Source organism: Boleophthalmus pectinirostris, unplaced genomic scaffold (assembly GCF_026225935.1).
Source record: "Boleophthalmus pectinirostris isolate CB_2022bp ecotype Guang Dong unplaced genomic scaffold, ASM2622593v1 HiC_scaffold_16, whole genome shotgun sequence".
NCBI lineage: Eukaryota > Metazoa > Chordata > Actinopteri > Gobiiformes > Gobiidae > Boleophthalmus > Boleophthalmus pectinirostris.
In genome coordinates this window covers 33,016,128-33,040,225 of record NW_026571095.1, presented here as the reverse complement: position 1 = coordinate 33,040,225, position 24,098 = coordinate 33,016,128, and the positions used below count along the sequence as shown (strand labels likewise).

Here is a 24,098-nt window from a genome sequence, read left to right as displayed (position 1 = left end):
CCAAATATCAACAAGTACGAACGAACCGGAACAGTTTAATGCTTCTTTAATCTGATCTTTGTTTTAACTCAGTCTGACCATAAAAAAATGCCACAGCTGATCTGATTTGTGCTGTTAAACAAATAGGTAAATTATGAAAACGTGCTGCTTAAACCCATTTTAAATCTTTTTTGACGTTTGCTAATGTGTGCATCGTGTCACCGTGGTAACTGCTGAACATTCCACCACAGAGATACATGTAGAACACCCCAGCACGATGTCATGGCAAAGTACCAGGTCTGGATCCCAGGGAACCAGTTTAATAAAATCATAAGGAAACAAGGCTACAACAGGGATTACTCCAGTCACACTGTTATTTCTGTCCTATTACTGTGCTGTAAAGTTCAGTTTTAAAACTTTTATAATAATGTTAATAAATATAAAACATATGACATTTTGTTTAAATCCTGAGCTGTGAGCATCAGTGAGGAAGCTCCATGAAAACCCCAGGCAACAAACAAACAAACAAACAAACAAAGTAAAATAAAGTGAAATAAAGTAGGATAGATCTGTTTTTCTCACAAAGATTAATTGGAGAAATGTAGTTATAATTATTTTGTTTTGTTTATTTATGTATTAATTTCATACCTGTGTTTTTACAAATGGTAACATGATGTAGATTTGAGTTTAAATAAAATCATACAATGAACTGATGGCAACAGAAGGAGAAAGTAATTTGGTGATAGCTTTTACATTCCGAGTGATTTATAAAACATTCAACCGTCAATGTCAAAAAACAGAACAAACACAAAACATTAAAGGGGAGACACTACAGGGAAAACCTTTTTTTAAATCTGATTTTTGGTTATTTGGTCTCTTAGTAACAAGCGTCCATGTGGAAACAACAAAACAGTCCTCTCGGCACCGAAAGATCTTTTCAAATTTTATTTAATTTTATCCATAAAGTTACATGAGACTTTGTAACTTCAAACTCTGTTTTATCAAAACTCTCATTGGGATGTAAAACCAAACTTTATAATTTTGTACTGGACAGGATTTTGCTAAAAAGTACAGAAAGATTTTCTGATATCTAATTCAAGCCTGATTTATTTATTAATTTTTAATTTTCCAGTGAGATTAATTAAAATAAGACATCCAAGTTAAATCAGATATCCAAAATCCTTCTGGATTTTTTTTTTGTATCTAATAAGACAAAACGAATAATATATCTTTTTTTAAAAACCCTTGGCTGTATCTGTTTTTGAGATTCAAAGTTCAAATTTGGCCTTTATAGACATAAAATGATTTATTTCTATATGAAAACATGACATGATTAAAAACATATGATACATTTATTTCTTACATTTATGTGAGTGAACTACAGAAGTAGAAATTTTAAACTGATTTCTCAAAATGTACATTTTTTTCCCTGTTCACCTGCAGTGTCTCGCCTTAAATTTGACATAAAAAATCAGATTACATTTACAATAACACGAGTTTAGAACAGAGTCCAAAAGATTCTGTCATAGATCAGAATGGAGACGAACCAAAATGAAGACCTGAACTCATGGACCAAACCTGGAGAAGCTGCAGACGTCTCCTCCACCACAAGACAATCAAGGCCATTGTTCCTTTGAGCCAGGCATTGGGCATAGAACCAGAAGTCTCTCCAAAAAAGAGGGAGGTCCAGTGGTAAGGCCCCGTGTAGCAGCCCCGCCCTCTGCTGTGGTGTCCAGATGCCCTCCCGCAGGGTGAGAAGGCTCCAGAAGGGGGCGGAGCTATACCATGCGCGAGTTGGATTCTGAGGGGAAGTGTCCCAGGTTCTGCTTGTGTCGACGTCCGCGCTGGTTCTTCGGACATTTTCTGAAAAATACAAGAGTTCAGATTCAGACATAAAGGTTGGTGGTTCAATTAGAAGTATGTTCTGAGGAGAATACTTCTAATGCAGTATTATTCTCTTTATACACAGTCAGAGTGCTCCCCCTGCTGTCACATCAGTGGTACTAAAAACTCCCTCAGGTCCAGAGGTCGTCAGTAATTAAGCAAAAGTACTTGAGTATTCATTTTAAGCATCTGTCGTGAAAGACAAACATAATACTTTAAACTTCAGTGTATTTCTTTAAAAAAGGCTTCAAGTACAAAGTACTTTTGTGAAGCTGTTTTACACATTCATATTGTTTCCATTTTGTCCCATTTTTAAAGCCTTAAATGACCCGTGCACATGTGCTGTTACACACTCAAGTGCTACACACACACACAGCAGGTGTTCTGTTCAGGATGTGCTGCAGTATCAACAATTTTAGGGCTTGTTAACATCTGCACTTCCAACAAGACTGAAGTTTGATTATTATCGTGTTTATTTTATAGCAGATAAATATACAAAATATTGATTGAATCTAAATTCCCATTTGAGATGTGCTCATTGTAACCAATGTTTTTGTCTTTCTAATCTAATAATTATTAAATACTTAAGTTGTTTCTACAGCAAATATTTCAGTACTTTGAGTAATAAACTGACATTCCTACTTTTACTTGTATTGGAGTAATATTTGACCAGGTGTATCTTTAGTTTAACTTAAGTAATGAAATGCAGCACTTTAACCAGCTCTGCTCAAGTCATCCCAAACACAACAACACACTAGACAGTGTTGGTCAGTGCTGTGGTCAGTGCTGTGGTCTGTGCTGCGGTCAGTGCTGTGGTCAGTGTTGGTCAGTGCTGTGGTCAGTGCTGAGGTCAGTGCTGTGGTCAGTGCTGTGGTCAGTGTTGGTCAGTGCTGTGGTCAGTGCTGCGGTCAGTGCTGTGGTCAGTGCTGCGGTCAGTGCTGTGGTCAGTGCTGTGGTCAGTGGTGGTCAGTGCTGTGGTCAGTGGTGGTCTGTGCTGCGGTCAGTGCTGTGGTCTGTGCTGTGGTCAGTGTTGGTCAGTGCTGTGGTCAGTGCTGCGGTCAGTGCTGTGGTCAGTGCTGCGGTCAGTGTTGGTCAGTGCTGTGGTCAGTGCTGTGGTCAGTGTTGGTCAGTGCTGTGGTCAGTGTTGGTCAGTGCTGTGGTCAGTGCTGTGGTCAGTGTTGGTCAGTGCTGCGGTCAGTGCTGTGGTCAGTGCTGCGGTCAGTGTTGGTCAGTGCTGTGGTCAGTGCTGTGGTCAGTGTTGGTCAGTGCTGTGGTCAGTGCTGCGGTCAGTGCTGCGGTCAGTGTTGGTCAGTGCTGTGGTCAGTGCTGTGGTCAGTGTTGGTCAGTGCTGCGGTCAGTGCTGCGGTCAGTGCTGCGGTCAGTGCTGTGGTCAGTGCTGCGGTCAGTGCTGTGGTCAGTCGTACCTGGTGATGCACAGGACCACAGCAGCGATGATGGCGATCTGCACGGCTCCGATGATGGCGGCGATCAGGACGTAGTGCAGTTTCTGTCCACTGGGGACGACGTAGAGCACGTTAAAGTCCTGGGGCTCGGTGCACTGAGGGCCTTTGTACCCCGCGTCACATCTGCGGAGGACACACACACACACATGTGCACACACACACATGTGCACACACACACATGTGCACACAGACACACACAGAGCGGTCAAAGCTCACCTCACATGGACAAAAACTCTAGAGTCAATACTTCCATCAGCTACTGTCCTGTGGAAAGGCCTGTCAAGATATTTAAAGCAGACCCACTGAGGCTGCACTTGCACTGATTCATGAGTCTCTGAGTCCTTTTACATTTAAATCAACTGGATTCTCATACAAGGCTTATTCTGCTTTCTGATTGGTTAATTATCTTAAGAACCAAAACACCAAAGTTTACCAAAGTAAATGGGTAATCATGTCCAGTGATTCTGTAATAAATCAGCATTACAATTGATCTGTATTTGAACATGTTAACCTCGTATGTGGAGACACAAATCTAATATACATTTCTTTTGAGTGTTGTTATAACATATTTTATAACTTAAATTAATAGTATGTACAGACATGGACAAACTTGTTGGTACCCCTCTGATAATGAAAGAAAAATCAACAATTTTCACTGAAATAACTTGAAACTAAGAAGGAACCCTTCAAACCTGAGACAACTAGAACAGTTTGCTCACGTGGAATGGGTCAAAATACCTGTTGATTAGAGCAGAAGTTCATTGAAATCACAGAAATTGTTTCTTTGCAGAGTTTGCCTTAAAAAGGTTGTGCAACAAAATATTAAGTTAAGGGTACCATCATTTTTGTCCAGGCCAGTTGCATTATTATTATTATTTTTTTTTATAATTCTGTCAAACCACAGGTGAAAAACAGTGTTTGATTTTTGTTGGACAATTTTCAGTAATGTTTTTTATTATTATTGCTTTTATCAGTTTCAAGGTATTTCAGTGATTATTGTTGATATTTGTTTCATTTCCAGAGAGGTACCAACAATTTTGTCCATGTCTGTATGTAGACTGTGAGTAGCTGAACACTGTATTTTAAACACTAGTATTTTAAAACAGCTCTTGTGCCCTCTGCTGGTAGAGATGGGGAGTGTAAAGTAAGTACAGCTGTCAAAACAACAGCAATCAATACACAATTAGGAGCACATATGACAGGTTTTTATCTTTCTTGTATTATATCATCATTATTGTCTGTGAGAGGAGAGACACAGGAGAAGTTTTGGCCCAGTGTTCCACAAGGTTGTTTGGTAACAGTAATGGAATTCCCTAGTCAGGATTTGCAACCAGGAAATAAACTCTGAAACCTTAAAAAAAATGGGGATTTATTATTATTACTATTTTAGTTAAATCCTAAATAGAATGATCTTAAATGTGTTTTGGTTTTGGTTGTTCATAGACACTTCACAGCATAAATGCTCATATTTAATTCAGAAGCAAAAGCAATGATAATACAAAACACATGCAGTGTATGTGTCTGACCTGCAGGTGGCGGTGTTGTAGTGCATCTCACAGTTGCCATGGACACAGTATCCGGCGTAGCTGCTGGAGCAAGGCACGGGCACCCCAGCACGAGCCGCCTCTCCTAGGTCCACTCCGGTGTCTGTCACAGAGACGACAGAGACAAAGTTAATACTGAGTAGATTTGTAGATTTAGATTTAGAATAGATTTTCTGTAGGCCTAGTTAACCTAAAAATGTTGCAGGGATTGCACTGTAAATTAAATGACGAGTAGCCTGACAGAAACATCATCGCAACAGTGCAGGTGCTCAGGTGACACGACTGCACTCAACATGTGTGTCATATCACTGTTAAAACAGAAAAGCTGCAGGAAACCGAAAACATCCAGTCTTCATTGCCAGGCATTTATAGCCATTATTCACCAAAACTCTGCCAAAATCATGCTCCTCATTGGTAAATATATCCAGCGAGGAGTGAGTGTGCGTAAAGATTAATCCAAACGAGTCTCCATAAAGTTCTAATTCTCCTCCATCCAGGTAACCGTGTAGTAAAAGCATAAAATTACATCTGTGTCATGTGCTGCCTTTGATATAACCTGCTGTGTCTTTGTACTAACTCGACTTAAATGGAAGCTTTTTCCCTTACCTGCCAAAGCCCTGGATGAGTAATTAGTTTAGTAAAATAATGAAATTATACATTTTAAGTAGAAAAGGGTGTATAGTATTCAAATTAAAATAAATGAACAATTATATTAGTTACATTTAAAGAGAAATTATAGTAAACGCCAATCATAATTCTCAGCACGTCCATCGTCCATCACAATGATTCCCTGTAAACAAGCAAGGACGCGCTGACACATGACACACAGCAGCAGGCTTCAGTGAGGGAGGCTCTTACCCAGGACTTTGAAGGGGCTGTTGTCCTCCTTCTTGCCCATCTTGTCTTTGTCGGCTGTGAACACAAAGATCATAATGAACGTTCACACTGGAACTGCTTTCTGAGGCGGCCTAAAGTGGATAACCTCCAGTGGACTGACAGCAGGGATCTTCACTCAGACTGGGTATAACAGAACCCTCAAACCTTAGTCTGTGGAGTTCAAAATCAGTTGTTTATTCTCTAAATCAGAAGTGTCAAACTCAAATTCACAGAGGCCAAAATTAAAAGTCGTCGGCCAAACTAAATATTTACAGAAAAATTTCAACAACATCTGCAAGTTTTTCTCTTCTTTCGAGATATGTAATGTTCAACCTTTTCATATTAAAATAAATGTTTAATAATAGTTTTGCTTAAACACTGAATCCAGAACAAGCAAAATATAAAATAATAACAACATTTTAATAAAATAATGTCTCTATAGTCTATCTGTAGCCGGAGGGCAGCTCTAATACATGTTTGATATGATCTTGTGGGCCAAATATAATTATATAGTGGGCCACATTTGGTCCCCAGGCCTGAGTTTGACATGTCTGCTCTAAATCAAAGAGCCGCATTACTACAGTCTAGATTCATATATAAGAAGACATCAGTGTTAAAGCTCCAGTGTGTAACTTACTTTGGAATATCTTTGATGGACACAGATAAGTGTTATGTCCTACTGTTGAATATTATACAGGGTATCCCCAGGTTTGACTACCCCAAATTTAGGACTTTTTAAAAGACCTTTTAAAGACCACTTAAATGGAAATTAAGACCAACATCGCACCCATTATGTGGGCCAAAAACACCAGATCCAATTCTAATAATGACCATTACTCACTGCTTTAAATAACCAAAAATACTTTTATTATAAAGTCTCATTCAGAACTCATTTATAGTAGGATGCATTGCTTGTAAAATGGCCAAAAAATGATTTATAATATTCTAACAAGACAAACTATACTCCAAAATAGACATTCATTCACGTTACATGATTTCACTTTTTATTTTTTCCTCCGTCCATTTAACATTTACACTGTAGCCTGTTGAGTAAACAAAAAAATAGGCTAATGAAATTTAACACCTTTGTGGAAAAAAATAAGACTTGGAAAACATAATTTGAGAGTTTTTAAGGTCTTACTTTAGGAACATGAAATTTAAGACTTTTAAGACCCTGCGGCTGCCCTGTTATAGCCAAAGGAACACCATGTATTTGTGCTGTTTCAGTTCGGTGCAGGGCTGTGCACGAGTGAATTCTTCCAATTTGTGTGTGTTTACATTCCGCCACTATATGTGCAGCTACACGGAAGGCTCGACTCTTTAATATTCACCAGGGAACCCGCCCGTGATTGGGTTGGCAGTGTTTCCCGCAGCAATTACCCCCCACCTTGAGCACGTCCCTCTGAACCACGCGAATCCTCGCAAAACTACAGTCGTCAATTTCGCCTTTCGCCCTTTCGCCGGCACAGAATCTCCGCGATAGTCCATCAAATTTATTGGATTGGATAAACAGATTTTATGTGTGGCCCTGACTTGTGGGTATTACAGTCCTGAATAGAGGATTGTGGGTAACGTGGTCCTGACCTGCACAGAAGCCCAGGTGGCGCACGTCGATCTGCTCTTGCTTCATGCAGGAGGCCTCTCGCACCAGGCAGGGGTTGGAGTACGAGTGCCCGTCTGTGGCGCACACTGGGTTCTCATTGTGCCCGCTGCAGTCGATGTTACAGATGCACCTGGACAACAACACGGCAGCTGTGAAGACCTGGTTTATGTGATGTGGTCTGGTCCTGTTGAGTCCTGAGTGAGTTTTCTTGAGTCCTGGTTAACTTTATCACTCCAGCCCTGCTTTAATCTTGTTTATGTTTAATCCTGGTTTAGTTTAAAGGAACTGTAATGTAAGATTTTTATTTTATGAACACAACATATTTGTGTCCCCAGATACAGTAGTTTTATTAGAATTGTTAAGCCAAAGTCATTGTTTTGGATGTCTGCTGGTTGATTCTGCTGGTTTATTTATGGCACTGGACTGTTTTAATAATTATATTAATACTTTAATATTATAATTATTATAGCTGTTGTTGTTATCATTCCATTACTGTTCTACCAATAAATTATAAATAAATAATAAATACATTTTAAATAATGTTTGACTCTTGCCTGATTCATTAGAGGATATACTGTCACACTACACACTCTCAGACACAGACACACTACCGGTGAAGACAGAACAACAGCGCCACCTGCAGCTCTCCTTCTTCAGAACAGTACCCCAGGTGTGAGAGAGTAAAAAAACTCCCTCGTGCTGGTTTAACGTCCTCTGGGCACGTTTCTGTATTTCAACTACCTCTTTAATCCAGCGACGATGTTTGTCGTCTTCTGTCCTGTCCATAACGCGGTTCTTAAAATGCAGAAACGTGCCCACAGGAAGTTAAAGGTTAAACCAGGATGAGGCTTTTTTACTGTCCTGAAGAACTCAGAGTGCAGATGGAGCCTCCACCGGTCGAAAGCCTGTTTAAATGAGCTGACCAATCACAAATCAATAACGTTACTTGACTGTTAGTGAGCCGTCCAAACTGTCGGGTGTGAAAACAAACTAAACCTGAAAAAAAGAATCTATGAAAATAAATTATCAGAGGACCAAAAAACTTTGGACAATGGTCTTGAGCTGTATCAGAACAAGTATAAGAGCACATAGAGTAGTATAGTATAGTATAGTATAATATAATAGTAGTAGGGCCCGGTCAAGCAGAAGTAAACAGCAAGGACAAAAATTCAAGTTAATGCATCTGATATAAAAATGTATTGAACAGATACATATGTACTCTAGTTTATGAAACTGTTTACCTTTTTTCTGTACCGTTTTTGGTTCTAAAGTTACATACGTTTTAAACAGACCATGTATGAAACATGGAACAAAAATTATTTCCCAAATTTCAAAGACCTGAAAATCATGTAAATAAACTGATGTATTTCATCATATCTTGTGTTATTCGATCTTTGAACTGTTGATGAAGGGACATGATTTAAAAAAAAAAAGTATTTAAAATGATAAAATTTGCTTAGAAGGACTGACATATTTTATAGAAATAGTTTCTTTCATTTTGAAGTAATATTAAAGTATTCAGAAGAAAAAAGTTGACAAATTATACAAAATCATGCACCTTCTACTTGTTTGCACAATTTTCCTCCGTTACTTTTCCCTCCGTTACCATGACCTTTCTTAATAAAAAATCTCATTACTCAAAAAGTAAGAGGTTTTTCAACCTAATCTTGTACCATTTGGTAGAAAACTATATGAAGCAAATATTCAAACCAGTTTGTTAAGGATATGTAAGTGAGAACCAAGAGTTATCACTGTTTGTGTTTATTGCCCAAAAAGTGCTGCATATTTCATTCCCTCCGTTACCGACATGAGTTTTTAAATTTTTTCTCAACAACTTGAAAGAATATCACAGGTTTAACTTGACCCTGTTGGAGTGTAACTCTTTCCTACATTCTGATACTTTACTTATTTCAATAGTCCCTCTAGTTTCTGAATAAGAGACATTTGAATGTAAAAAATCTGCCCGTTTCCCTCCGTTACCACTTGACCGGACCCAGTAGTAGTAGTAGTAGTAGTAGTAGTAGTAGTAGTAGTAGTAGTAGTAGTAGTAGTATAAGGACTTTAAAGTTGAAAGCTAATGAGTATAGAGTCTAATCCTTAATATTGAAATCGAAAATTTTAGTATTGTGACAACACTAGTCCATTCCAGGTCTAGTCCAGTCCAGGTTTAGTCCATGTCCAGTCCAAGTCTAGTCCAGGGCCATTCCAATTCTAGTCCACTTCTAGTCCAGTCCCAGTGCAGTCCTGCTGTGGCCGGTGCTCACCACACATCTTCAGAGTCTTCATCGCACTCCGCTCCGTACTTGCAGGTGCTACATTTGGTGAACTTGCGGCTGAGGTCCGGCGTGGAGCCCTCGGCGTCTGCACAGCGCACAGAGGTCAGAGGTCAGAGGTCAGGACTGTGGAGATCAGGACTTCCTCATGACGCTTTCAAAATAAATACCCACTTACCGTCTCCATCTCCAGAACCCGATCCCGGCTCTGGCAAACACAGAGAGAACAGGTCAGTGCGAGGTAAAGTCACTGTACAATCATATTTGCACTTACGTCACAATGGGGTGTTCTACATGTATCTCTATGGTGAAATGTTGCACAGTTACCACAGTGACATAATGCACAAAAAATAAAAGTTTTAAGATCTGCCTGAAAACATTGTGATTGTAATGTTTTTTTTTTCGAGAGGGAGAAATCAGCTCACCTGTTGTATTTCCAGCTAAATCTGTTTTTTCTGTTGAGATTGTGTTATAAATATTAAAACTAAATTCAGGCCCCGTCCACACTAGTTCGTATTCGAGTCCTTTTCGTTGTGGATGCAGTGTTCGTTCACACTAATCCGATTGAAAACGGCTCCAGAGACGGAACGATCTGGTGCCTCCAACTCCCACGAATAAATTTGAGTACAGATCTGGTCCAGCACCGTGTGGACGCCTGAAAACGCTGATACGCTGATGTAGGTCTATGCACCACGAAGTAATTCACCGCCAGAACGCTAAGAGGCTAGAATATATGTCCATTTATAAACGGTTTGTGCGTATGACCTGCAGACGTATAATCTCTGAAAAGTTTAACATGAACCATCTCCAACATGATAGAAACACAGAACAGACTCACCATCAGCAGAACACCCCTCTGTCACAGAAAGAACACTCATATTCCACTGAGTCGTGCCCTTTAGTCCGACAGAAGCTGAACCACATCAGCACACAAAGAGCGAGCTGATTTTTGAGTGCTCAGTTTATACAAATTAGTCATGCGGTTTTGTTTCTGTAAAACGTAAACAAATATACTCAAAGCTGCGTGGATAGGGAAGGACTGCGGACACAGAAACGACGTGTCTGGACGCAAATCATTTCCGATACGGTGATTCGTTTCAGTGTAAACATGACCTTAGATTTATCAATTTGAAACTTCGTCTGTGGTTTACGTAAAAAGTACATATGGACATATTTAGCACACTTTTTTCATCACGTGATGTTTTCATAAACATCTAAAATCATCTCCAAACTGAAACATGGAAAAAGCCAGGTTTAAATTTAGTCTTTCTTCTTTTTGTTGACATATTAGAAACAAAAACAGACAGAGGGGATATATCTTGTATCATATTTAGAATTTGAGTAAACTAAATTTCACAGAAAAATTGCCAAAAATTCTTAAAAACTGAAATAAATCAGACTGACAGAATTAGAAAACAACTAAATACTTCAGGACATTTTGTTGAAATCTTGTTGAGTACAAGACTATAAAGTGTGGTGTGTGCAGATGCTGCTTTAAGGACTGATCCTTGTGTCCATATAAAGGGACATGAAGTTATAATGTCCCATATAACTCTACTGTATGGAGGCAGGTTGATTAAATTAAATTTTAAAACATCTTTCATTCTAGAGTGGACGATTTTGTTGATCCTTGTGAAAGCTTGAACTCTCCCATTAAGGATTTCTTAAAATAATCTAGAAGTTAAAATGTTATTGCGATATCTTTAACACTCCTATGTGAGACTGAATCAAGATCAAAGCAGGACTTGACCATAAATGGGTATAAGAACCAAAGACCAGACCAGGACCAGATCAGGACCAGATGGCTCTGTTTGCCTTTGACTCAGCATGCTGAGTTTAATCCAGTGGTAATTATGGTTCCAAATTAAAATTGATCTGCCACTCAATCAGAGGAAAAATCAGTACAAGTCTGGAGCTGCACCAAACTGTCCGCTCTATCAGGACCACAGAAAATCTTGTAACCAAATAACCAACACCCAGCGGTGATTTTTGACAGAAAAGCAGCTAAAAACAGATTTGTTCTGCACTTTCCTGAGGTCAATTTGGAAAATGTGTGTATTTAAAGTGAGTGGAAACAGCATGTGATTAAATGTGTACGTTTTTACTGTGAAGTGGAGTTACAGTCATGTGTATGTGGTGTTACAGTGATCAGTGTTACAGAGACTTGGTGTTACAGTGATCAGTGTTACAGTAACATGGTATTACAGAGACTTAGGGCTCGATCTTGCCCCCAGTCTTAGCACTAGGTGGAAGCGTTAAGGAGTGGGCGTGCCCAGGTGGGGCTGTACTTTGCTGCTGGGGGCTGAAGTGGGTAATGTCTGTAAACTTTGCCTCATCACAGGCAGCAATGCGGAGTGCGAGGAAAAGTTATAAACGTGACAATAAACCGCTCACGTTCTCGTCTCATGGTTGTCCACTGCATTTTGCCCCACACCGGTGGATGTCTCATGGATTACAGAATATGTTTATTGTCATATAAGTGTTTCTGATGTTACAGCTTCGAGCACAGATATGATCCGTGCGTCTGTTCCGCTGTCACAGCCCCGAGCTCAGTGAATGCACGCGCAGAATCCAGCCGTGAGAATGTGAGGAAATCGACATCGCAGCATTAGGACACAGACAGAGTAAGAAGAAAACAGACTTTAGGACATCGCTGTAAACGGCCTCATGTGAATGAGCAGCTTTTGTACAGATCCACATCAAACCAAACTCTAGAGCGGAGCTGAGCCTATACAAGGCAGACGAGGGGCTGTGCTCTGCTGCGAGTGGGCATCCGGACAACTCCTGCACAGCACACGAACATGTTATGAATGTTAAGCATTTATCATCCTAATATATTTCCAAATAAAAGAAGTCTTGAGCATGTTACATGTAGATTTCAGCGGACTCGTTTGATATTTATTTTTACAATTCTGGCAATTCACTGAACGAACCACACCACGCCCTCAGTCTGCTCTGCTCCACCTGATGTTCAGGCACGGCACACCTCCTGATTAGAACTCCACGCTCCACACTAAATGCTTACACTAGGGGGCAAGATCGGGCTCTTAGGCTGCGTTCAGACTGCAGCCTGAAGTGACCCAAATCCGATTTTTTGGCTTCTATGTGACCTGTATCCGATCTTTTAATGACAGTCTGAACGACACAGATCCGATTTTTTCAAATGTGACCCAGGACACTTGGATATGTGCTCCTGAAACTGATACATATCTGATCTTTTGACATGTGACTTCAGTCTGAACGGCCAAAGTGCATTCATCCCACTTACACGTTATCAACAAGCCACAAACGTCACTATTCTGCGCTGAAGTCGTATCTCTCCGTGTCACTGAAGCGAAGCACATCACCACTCACCACTCTTGGCTCCGTCTCCACATCCACACATTCCTTTCAACGGACTGAACCACAAAACACCACGGCCAAAAACCTCGTCCTTCTCCTTCTCAATCTCCTCCTTAAAACAAGTAAGTTGTTCATGTTCTGGCTCCGGTACGAGAGGAACTTTAAAATCTCCAGGTGCTCAATGCTCGCGTCCGTGTTTGGACAACTTCCGTAAACACAGAGCACGCTCGCTGCGGTTGACGTCGTCGTGTCTCCAGTGCACATGCGGGACACTTTCGGTCCGTTTAATGTTCACACTGGAGTCACATACAAGTCGCATTTAATTGGAAATGTGAACGACCTCGCAAAAACATCGGATTTCACAAAAAAATTGAGCGTTAAGCCCTGCAGTCTGAACGTAGCCTTAGTGTTACAGTGACTTGGTGTTAGAATGCCGTGCAGCGTTACCATGAGTGCAGGGCCCGTCCGACAGCTTGCTGATGAGTCGTTGCTGTTTGCAGGAGGCCTGGCGTCTGTAGCACTCGTTCTGGTACGTGTCTCCGTTGGATCCGCACACTGGGATGTAGTCCTTGTCGCACTGGAAATAAGAGACAACACCAGACTCATGTGGGTGGAATGAGCCGAAGCAGCTCACAGCGGAACAGAGCTCATTACTACAAGGTGGTGACACATTTAGTCAAATACATTTAATAGTGGAAGTGAGTATTAATGCTCAGGGATGAATAATTGTGTCTTATCAGCTTGATTTATTGTTTTATTATTATTATTATTATGTGGACTGTACTATACATTCTAAAACTATTTTGCAGAAAACATGTAAAATTTAACTTATTTTTGAAAATTCTTATAAAAATAGTGTGCAAAATCTAAAGAATATTCACACATGTTGCCCCTGAACATTTCTACGAGTGATTGGCGCCTACAGCTCCCTATAGAACAATATTTATTTTAGACGCCCTCCAGCAATTTGATCGTCATTTTAAGGTTTCAATTTAATTTATTCATGAAATTATACAGAACGTGCTTTCAATAAACGTGATGGATATGCATGAGGCTCGCCAGAACACCGCAGCGGAATGTTAATTGAATTGAATCATAAATAATAGAGATTTACGGGGCTTGTTCTGGTTGTTCTGTCCCCCCCCACCGCGGTCCCACGAACACAGCTGTTTATCTGTGGACGCGTCTCTCACACTCACAGCTTTTGAATCTATACTCAATTAAAGCTCAGCCATCAATCTGAGGGCACCTTTGACCCCTGCACACGGCGGTCAATGGGTCGTGTTATGAGAGAGAGAAAAAGGACGGGACAGAGGGGACGATGTGGACAGATGGGGATAGTGTGTGATAGAGAGGACAGTGTGTAGGTTAGACCAGTCCTCCAGTTAGGTACTCCTGTCCTGAGCATAAAACACAGGTGTCAAACATACAGCCCAGGGGCCAGATCCGGCCCTCCAAGACCTTTCATCTGGCCCTCAGCTGAATAGTTTAATTATATTTTCTATTAAAATCTTGTTAATTTTCTGCGGTGTTTATCACAGCAGCATCTCCAGCGTCTCTGTACGTGGCCCCTCCCACCAGAGCAGCACAAATAAAGACTTGTCTCTTTCCAAACGCTCTTAAAGGACGATCGTTTTGACTGTTGACCGTGACACCCTCATCAGAAAAATGTCACAAATGAGAAAAGTGGAGCCGAGTGCAGGATTTTACAACAAAAATTGACTTTCCAATTTGCATACCACTTCATGTTAAAACATTGTGTTGAAATTGCATTTTTCTTAAAGTTTCAAGTTGTTCTTAATATTATATTTTGTAAAAAAAAAAAAGAGTTCATCAATTAAAAAGGATTTCTGTAATAGATTTGTGTTTCTCTGCACAAATATTTGAACTTATTGTTATTTTTGGGGTTTATACGACATGAGTTTTCTGATCCAGACACTTTGGGATCAAAGTAGGTTCAATATGGCCCCTGGACCAAAATGAGTTTGACACTCCTGGCGTAAACCATTGAGCTGCTGGTGAATCCTGACCTGGAACTGGCAGACGCACTTGAGCTGAGCGCCGTCGTCTCTGCACACGCCCCCGTACCGACAGCTCCACTCATCGCACACGCGCAGGTCGCTCTTCCTCTGGGACAAGTCTGCGGGGACACGGAAAAAAAAAGAAAACATTAAAACAGACATGTGTAAATGAGGGTGGTGTAATGAAGACTTTGTTGAGTTGATACATTTTGGTGGAGAACAAAATGAACCAGGACTAAACCGGGACCTTGACTTAACCAGAAGTAAACAAGAACTTAAACAGGTCTTATCCAGGACCAAACCAGGACTAAGCCAGGACCAAACCAAGGCCAGGACTTAACCAGAAGTGAAGAAGAACTTAAACAGGTCTTCACCAGGACTAAAACAGGACTAAAACAGGGCCAAACCAGGACTTAACCCACACTATACCAAGACTGACCCACAAATAAAACAAGGACAGAATCAAAACTTGAAATGGACTTAACCGGTACTAAACAAGGACTGAAATAGGACTTAACCAGGACCAAACCAGGATCAGGACTTAACCAGAAGTAAACAAGAACTTCACCAGGTCTTAACCAGGACTAAACCAGGACTAAACCAGAACTAAACCAGGACCTTGACTTAACCAGAAGTAAACAAGAACTTCAAACAGGTCTTAAACTAAACCAGGAGTAAACCAGGACTCAACCAGGACCTAACCAGGACCAGGACTTAACCAGAAGTAAACCAGGACTAAACCCACAAATAAAACAGGACAAAACAAGAACTGAACCAAAACTTAAAATGGACTTAACCAGTACTAAACAAGGACTTAAACAGGACTTAACCAGGACCAAACCAGGACCAAGGCTTAACCAGAAATAAACAAGAATTTAACCAGGTTTGACCAAGACTAAACCAGGACTAAACCAGGACCAATCCAGGACTTAACCCAGACTATACCAAGATTGACCCACGAATAAAACAGGAAAAAAACAAGGACTGAACCAAAACTTAAAATGGACTTAACCGGTATTAAACACGGACTTAAATAGGACCAAACCAGGGTTAGGACTTAACCAGAAGTAAAGAAGAACTTAAACAGGTCTTAACCAGGTCTAAACTAGGACTAAACCAGGACTAAACCCACAAATAAAACAGGACAAAACAAGGACTGAACCAAACTTAAAATGGACTTAACCAATACTAAACAAGTACTTAAACAGGATAAAACCAGGACCAAGACTTAACCAGAAGTAAAGAAGAACTTAACCAGGTCTTAACCAGGACTAAACCAGGACCAAACCAGGACAGGGACTTAACCAGAAGTAAAGAAGAACTTAAACAGATCTTAACCAGGACTAAACCAGGACTAAACCGGGACTAAACCAAGACTAAACCCACAGATAAAACAGGAAAAAACAAGGGCTGCACCAAAACTTGAAATGGACTTAACCAGGACTTAAACAGGACTAAACCAGGACCAAAACAAGACTAGGACTTAACCAGAAGTAAACAAGAACTTAACCAGGACTAAACCAGAACTAACCCCACAAATAAAACAGGACAAAACAAGGACTGAACCAAAATTTGAAATGGACTTAACCAGGACTTAAAAAGGACGAAACCAGGACCAAATCAGGACCAGGACTTAACCAGAAGCAAACAAAGTACTTAACCAGGTCTTAACCAGGTCTAAACCAGGAGCAGGACTGAGCTGCGCGCTGCTCTCGTCTTGGAGGGAGAATTATTGATCTGATATAAATCCCCGAGCTTTCTATTATTTATGCGCCTGTCTCGTTGTTTTGGTTGTAACCATGGTAACGGGCCAGTCTGCTCCCGCACACACTGTACACTCTATTATTCTGCATCAATAAAAGAAGAGGAGCGCTGGTTTGTTCATAAAAAACCAGGACCAGACCAGGACTATGTGGGATAATGCGGCTGGAGGGGGCGGGGAGAAAAGTATTGATCGCTCTCCCGGTGCTTGATTTCCAAAAGGACAAAAATAACTGGGATTGGAACCGGACCAGGACTCAACCAGGACTGTGCGGAGACTAAAGGCCGTGGTGGTCTAAGCGAAAGAAAATGAAACTTAAGATGGAGGGTGGGTCAGTTTTCAGAGTCGATGTTTTGAGCCGGTTTATGGTTCGTGTGTTTGTGATTACTGGGCCTGTGCACGTCCAAAGAAACTGCATGAGCGCTTTTTCAAATTATAAAAAGTCGTGCAGGTTGACTGATGTTTGTGAGTTATTTCGCTTGTGCTCCAGAAAAATCCCTGTATCATTTGTTCGTTTGTTTTCCAAAATAAAACCCCAAAAAAAAAAAAGAAAATGCAAAAACAACAATTTTCTTCTTTGTCTTCAAAACCAAAATGAAAAAACAAACAAAAAAAAACAGATAATGATTTGATTTTTCAGTGTTTGATTAGGACTAAAACAGGTCCAGGACCAGACCGGGACTGAGACCAGGACTTAGACCGTGACCAGAGAAGGACCAGGACTGAGACTGGGATCAGACCAGAACTGAGACCTGGAATGAGACTGGGACTGAGGCCAGGACCAGACCGTGATTGAGACTGGGACTCAGACTGGGACCAGACTGGGACCAGGGCCAGGACTGAGACCGGCACTGAGACCAGTACTGAGACCGGGACTGAGACCAGGACCATACCAGAAATGAGGTCAGGATTGAGACTGGGAACAGAACCAGGGCTCAGACCAGGACTGAGAGGACCAGGGGACTGAGACCAGGACCAGAACTGAGACCAGGACTGAGACTGGGAACAGGACCAGGACTAACACCGAGAACAGGACCAGGACTGAAACCAGGACTGAGACTGGGACTGAGGCCAGGACCAGACTGTGATTGAGACTGGGACTCAGACCGGGACCAGACTGGGACCAGGGCCAGGACTGAGACCGGTACTGAGACCGGTACTGAGACCAGGACCATACCAGAACTGAGACCAGGACTGAGACCGGGACCAGACCAGGACTGAAGCCGGGACCAGACCGCGACCAGACTGGGACTAAGACCAGGAATAGGACCAGGACTGACACCAGGACTGAGATCGGGACTGAGACCGGGACTGAGACCGGGACTGAGACCGGGACTGAGACCGGGACTGAGACCGGGACTGAGACCGGGACTGAGACCGGGACTGATGCCATAACCAGATCATGATTGAAACCGGGACTGAGACTGGGACCAGGACTGACGCTGGGACCAGACTGTGACCAGACAGGGACTAGACCAGGACTGAGACCGGGAACAGGACCAGAACTGAGACTGAGGCCGGGACCAGACCAGAACAAGGCCGGGACTGAGACCGGGACTGAGACCGGGACTGAGACCAGGACTGAAAACAGTTTAGTCCTGGTTTAGTCCTGTTTTAGTCCTGGTTCAGTCCGAATGCAGTGCAAATGTCCGGCATTGCAGTTTAAGTCACAGTTTTTATCTATTGCTGCACCATAACTCTTAATTTAAGCAAAGAAACTTGTAATTCGATATATTGTGATTGTCTATGATATTACTGACAATACGATTTCCTGATATTTCGATTATTGTTACATCCCTACTTTATGAAGATGTGAGTCTGGTCACCGCTGAATCTCCCACAGTTTAAAGGGTGTGATTGACAGGTGGATTAGCCAATCAGAGACACACATGGTCCATCCATATCCAAAATATATATATATATATATATATATATATATATATATATATATATATATATATATATATATATATATATATACACACACATACTGGACGATCATGTTTGGTTCTGACTCGAGACACGACGGAGGGAGTGCTGACCAGACTGAGCCCTCGGTATAAAAATACAGACAATCTAGAATTTTTAACAATTCAACTGTACCAGCATTAGTAAATATAAACTTCTAGTAAAATCTCATTATGAAGAGGCAGAGCTGATCATTTAAGGATGTTAACTTAAAGGGACAGATCAGAATTTTGGACATAGGACCTCATTTCCTAGTGAGCCAGAGTGTTGGAGACGTGTGGAGACACTTTTTTAAATATTCCATCCAGTCCTTGTATTTGCAGAGGTCGCTGGTGCTAGACTAGTGCATGTCAATGGCCATAGTTATCCTGCCACTAAAAACAGTCTTACCCACTCCACAAAACACCTGAAGAAAATGTATTATTACACCAGACTGTCGATGTAAATGTCTGTGTTGATAGAAAAATTTTAGAAGTAAAACCAACCTTGCATCGCATGAATCGTCACATGTTGAGGGACTATTTTCTCATATATCAGTCCGCCGCTGCCAAACTTTTATGAAGAAGTACAACTCACTGCTGCAGCAGCTCAGACATAAATCCTTCAAACGCAAGGTTAGTTTTACTTCTGAAATTATTCTATCAACAAAGACGTTCACATGGACAGTCTGGTGTAATAATAGATTTGTTTCGGGTGTTTTGTGGAGGTGGGTAAGACTGTTTTTAGTGGCAGGATAACTATGGCCATTGACATGCACTAGTCTAGCACCAGCGACCTCTGCAAATACAACGACTGGATGGAATATTTTAAAAAGTGTCTCCACACGTCTCCAACACGTCTGCAGCTCAGTGGGGGAATTCTGGAGGTTCTGAGCTTTGATACGAGCTCTGGCCTGTGTGTGTCCTTTATCTGCAGGTTAAGACGCTGTTGTGATTGTGTGATGCCATAGTGTGCTCAGCCCTCACAATCATACAGTTCTTTAAAACATGCACTAGAAAAATACAATGTCGAGGTAAGTTATAATGACTTAAATTTAAAAATATTTAACTTTGTTTGAGTAAATTCAACTTGACAAGTAACATTATCTACCAATAGAGTAAGTGTCTTTTTATTAATTCAAGCAACATTCGATTTTCTTATTTTAAGTACAAAAAGTTTTATTCCGCTGACGTCACCTAATGCTTCCGCTCAATTTCATTTCTCTCCAGCGACTAGGTCAGGAATCTGAATACACTAGACGGTTTGCAAAAACCCCGGAAGTGCGAGTTCGGGCATCAACCAATCAGCGAAGAGACATAAACAACAACGATTCCCGAGATTGAGGATTTAAAGCCGGATCAACGTAGCCTAATTCATCAGCCGGTTTCACTTCGTACAAACCGTCTGACCTCGCAGCGTTAGAATATTAAGTTTTTCTCAAATCCCGTAGGAAGAAGGACAATAACGTCTTTCCCCTTAATGAAATTCACCAAACATTCTCTTTGTTCCCGGCTTTAAATCCTCGATCTCAGGAATCGTTGCCAACACGGAATATGTGGCTCTTCGCTGATTGGCTGGTGCCTGAACTCACACTTCCGGGGTTTTTTGCGAACCGTCTAGTGCAGGGGTGTCCAAACTTTTTTCATCAAGGGTCACATATCTAAACATAGAAGAAGCAGAGGGTTGATCGAGGGCCGTAGACTGGTGCTCAATAAATAATTGCTCAGTAAATAATTTAAATATGTGCATGTTTAACACGTTGGAATGAGCCATCAGATTTTATTCATGCTAAGGTCCGTAAAACAACACACTAAATAATAAATATTGGCTTCATCAAGGCAGATTTTCAAAAAACTTGCAATAAAAAGTAAATTTTTCATTGATGCAAGGTAATTTGAGCCTATACTCCTGGAAGATTGAGGGCCAAGAAAAATTTGTCAGAGGGCCGCATTTGGTCCACGGGCCATAGTTTGGACATGCCTGGTCTAGTGTATTCCGATTCCTGACCTAGTCGCTGGAGAGAAATAAAATTGAGTGAAGGCACTAGGCGGCACCAGTCTGTCTAGGAAACAAAGAGAATGTTTGGTGAATTTCATCAAGGGGAAAGACGTTATTGATCTTCTTCCTACGGGATTTGTTGCATTACATACTTGACGATCAAACAGCAGCGAATGGTTAAATAAAAAAAGTACCCCCTACCGTCGAGCGAACAAACCCTAACGCTGCGAGGTCAGACGGTTTCCACGAAGTGAAACTGGCTAGGATCATTTTTACTTGTCAAATGAAATGTACTCAAATCATGATAAAGATTTCTTAATTCAACTCATCTTAACTTGACTAGATTTTGTTTTTTTCGCAGTGTGCTACAGTAAAATCCACCTGAATTTAGTCCCAGACAAACAGCCCTGGACTAACACAAGGGCCACAAGAGCTGCGTTTTTAATAAATAGACCTGTTATACTTTTATAAAACCAAATGTTAGAATGAATTTGGTTTTGGACACGTGATCCGGAGCGTGTTTCTGAGCTTTTTTGGGTTTAACGTGCCCATGTTATCGAGGTGAACAGAGCATTTTGAGGTTTGGAAACGTAGACAGACAACAAATACAAATCAAAACACAAGTCCAGGTCTGTTTTTGGAGGTTTTAACACGGTTTAAAGCTCACACGAGTCAATTCTGCGTAATATTGAAGCTTTAAGTCGTACTCCTGGCAGGCCTTTTGGCTTCAGCTAGCTCTCCAAAAACCACAACAACACGGGGAAAAAAAACGTGAAATCAGACAAACAATGTGGCGCACGTCGCTCTCACCTGTGCAGTCGCGGCCTTTGCCTCGGCATTCTCCGCTCTGGGGCGAGTAGGACGCGCACGCCGGAGGCACGTAGAGCAGCAGCCAGAGCAGGCACACCGATCCCCGGCACCGGAGGCCCCTGTCCGCGCCCCCGTCCGGAGCTCTCATGGCGACGCCTGAACACAAACCACCGCAACACACCGAACCAGAACCAGAACCGAGGCAAAAACACGGAGCTCGAGTGCGTTCCTGGGGAGGGAGGGTTGGTGGATGGAGATGCCCGCCTTAAGACGCGTCGTTTTCGGCCACGTTGATCCGGTGCGGGCGCGGTGGGAGAGCGGCGCGACTCAAGGGCAGCATCCTGGCGAAACAGAGGGATTAAAAAATAAACAAAAAACAACAACAAAGAAGCGTGAAGGGGTGTAGGTGCAGGTCCCGGCGCGCGTGTGTAAATAGAGGAGTTGTTTTCGCAGCGCTCACCTCGTGTCGCGGCGGTGCGCTGTGCGGCGGAGCGCGTCACGGGCGGTGGAGGAGGAGGAGGAGGAGGCGCGGCGGCGGTGCGGTGCGGCAGACGTGATGCGTAAAGAAAACAGCGAGGCAAAAAAAAAGGAAAAAGAGAGAGAAAGCGCGATGAAGATGCATGTACGAGGAGAGAGAGAGAGGAGAGAGATGGAGAAAGAGGGAGGAGGGGGCTTGGAGGCAGAGAGAGAAACTGGGGGAGAGGAAGAGGAGGAGAGAAAATGAGAGGAAGAGAGGAGGGGGTTGACAAAGAGAGAAGAGAGGGGGAGAGAAAAAGAGAGGAGAAGGTTTACAGAGAGAGAAAAACGAGGAAGAGAGAAGGGGGTTGAGAGAGAGAGAAGAGAGGACAGAGACAGAGAGAGTAAAAAGACAGGAGGGGTTGATAGACAGAGAGAGAATAAGAGAGGGGGAGAGAAAAAAAGAGGATGGGGTTTACAGAGAGAGAAAAGAGGAAGAGAGAAGGGGTTGAGAGAGAGAAGAGGAGAGGGGGAGAGAAAAAGAGAGGGAGAGCGGGGGTTGACAAAGAGAGAAGAGAGGACAGAGAGAGAGAAGAAGAAGAGGGGGGAGAAAAAGAGAGGAAGGGGTTACAGAGAGAGAGAGGAAAAAAGAGAGGAGGGGTTGATAGACAGAGAGAGGAAAAGAGGAGGAGACAAAAAGGGAGAAGAGAGGACAGAAAGAGAGAGGAGAGGGGGAGAGAAAAAGAGCAAGAGAGAGGAGGGGGTTGGCAGAGAGAGAAGAAAAGTGGGGAAGAGAAAACAGGAAGAGAGAGGGGGCAAATGAGAGGGAGAGAGAAAAAGAAAGAGGCGGTTGACAGAGAGAGAAGAAGGGAGGGGGAGAGAGAAGGAGAGGAAGAGAGGAGAGGGTTGAGAGAGAGAAAGAGGAAGAGTGGAGGGGGTTGACAAAGAGAGAAGAAGAGAGGAGGGGGTTACAGAGAGAGAAAGGAAAAAAAGAGAGGAGGGGTTGATAGACAGAGAGAGGAAGAGAGGAGGAGGCAAAAAGGGAGAAGAGAGGACAGGGAGAGAGAAGAAGAGAGACGAGAGGAAGAGAGGAGGGGGTTGAGAGAGAGAGAGAAAAGAGAGGGGGAGAGAAAAGAGAGGAAGGGGTTGATAGAGAGAGAGAAGAATGAGGGGAAGAGAGAGGCAGATTGACAGAGTGGGAGAAGAAGAGAGGGAGGGGGGTTGAGAGAGAGAAAAGAGAGGAAGTGAGGAGGGGTTGGCAGAGAGAGAGAGAGGAAGAGAAGGGGAGAGAAAAGAGGAGGAGAGAGGAGGGTTGATAGAGGGAGAGAAGAGAGGACAGAGAGAAAAGAAGAAGAAGAGAGGGGGAGAGAAAAAGAGAGGAGGAGGGTTACAGAGAGAGAGGAAGAGAGGAGGAGAAAAAAGGAGAGGAAGAGAGAGAATAAGAGGAAAAGAGAGGAGAGGTTTATAGAGAGAGAAGACGAGAGGGGAAGAGAAAACAGAGAGGGTGAGAGAAAAAAAGAGGGGAGGTTGACAGAGAGAGAGAAGAAAGAGAGGAAGAGAGAGGGGGAGAAGATGAGAGGGTGGGGGAAGAGACGAAGAGAGAGGTGAGTTGACAGAGAGAGAAGAGAAGGAGTGAGAAAAAGAGAGGAGGGGGATTACAGATAGAGAGAAAATAGAGAGGAAGAGAGGGGGAGGACAGGGAGAGAGAAGGAGAGAGAAAAAGAGGCAGAGAAAGGGGTTAACAGAGAGAGAGAAGAAGATGGGGAGAGAAAAGGAGAGGAAGACAGGAGGGAATTTATAAAGAGAGAAACAGAGAAAGAGAGGAAGATGGGATGTTTGCTTCTCTCTTTTCTTCTGTCGCTCATTTTCTTGTAACAGTTTGTTCTTCTCTGACCTAAAATCTGCGACAGAAGCTCGTCACACGTTTTAGTGACACAGACTGTGGCCTTTCGCCTTAAGTTTAATAGTTTAAGATGAAAATATAAAAAGCGCTCGTGTTGTTCAAACGTGTCTGAGTGTAAATCTGTTCCGTCTCTCGTGTGGGAGTCAGCCGCCCGTCAGGGAGATGTGTCCTGTCCGTTTAAAGCCACACGGTGGAACATTCCAGGCGCCGACATCCCCATGGAGACGAGCAGATGCA

At 42.3% G+C, this 24,098-nt stretch overlaps 1 protein-coding gene across 1 annotated transcript; it reads right to left on the bottom strand.

Annotated features, from left to right (window-relative positions):
* Positions 1-1,757: 1,757 nt before the first annotated feature.
* Positions 1,758-21,650, bottom strand: tmeff1a (transmembrane protein with EGF-like and two follistatin-like domains 1a). Its single transcript, XM_055151384.1, has 10 exons — positions 21,503-21,650; positions 14,995-15,104; positions 13,412-13,541; positions 9,801-9,830; positions 9,614-9,710; positions 7,331-7,479; positions 5,729-5,782; positions 4,853-4,973; positions 3,288-3,449; positions 1,758-1,842 (listed from the first exon to the last, which is right to left on the bottom strand). Exons 1-10 carry the CDS (start codon positions 21,648-21,650, stop codon positions 1,758-1,760), a joined length of 1,086 nt encoding a protein of 361 aa, XP_055007359.1.
* Positions 21,651-24,098: the final 2,448 nt, after the last annotated feature.

Bases quoted from the DNA above. Each gene is read 5' to 3' on its own strand.
- tmeff1a (XM_055151384.1), bottom strand. From the start codon at position 21,650: ATGAGAGCTCCGGACGGGGGCGCGGACAGGGGCCTCCGGTGCCGGGGA. The intron at 9,711-9,800 runs GTAAGTGGGTAT...TGCGCTGTGCAG, and splicing joins GGGTTCTGGAGATGGAGACG to ACGCCGAGGGCTCCACGCCG. The intron at 5,783-7,330 runs GTCAGGACCACG...TTGTGTTCACAG, and splicing joins CCACCTGGGCTTCTGTGCAG to CCGACAAAGACAAGATGGGC.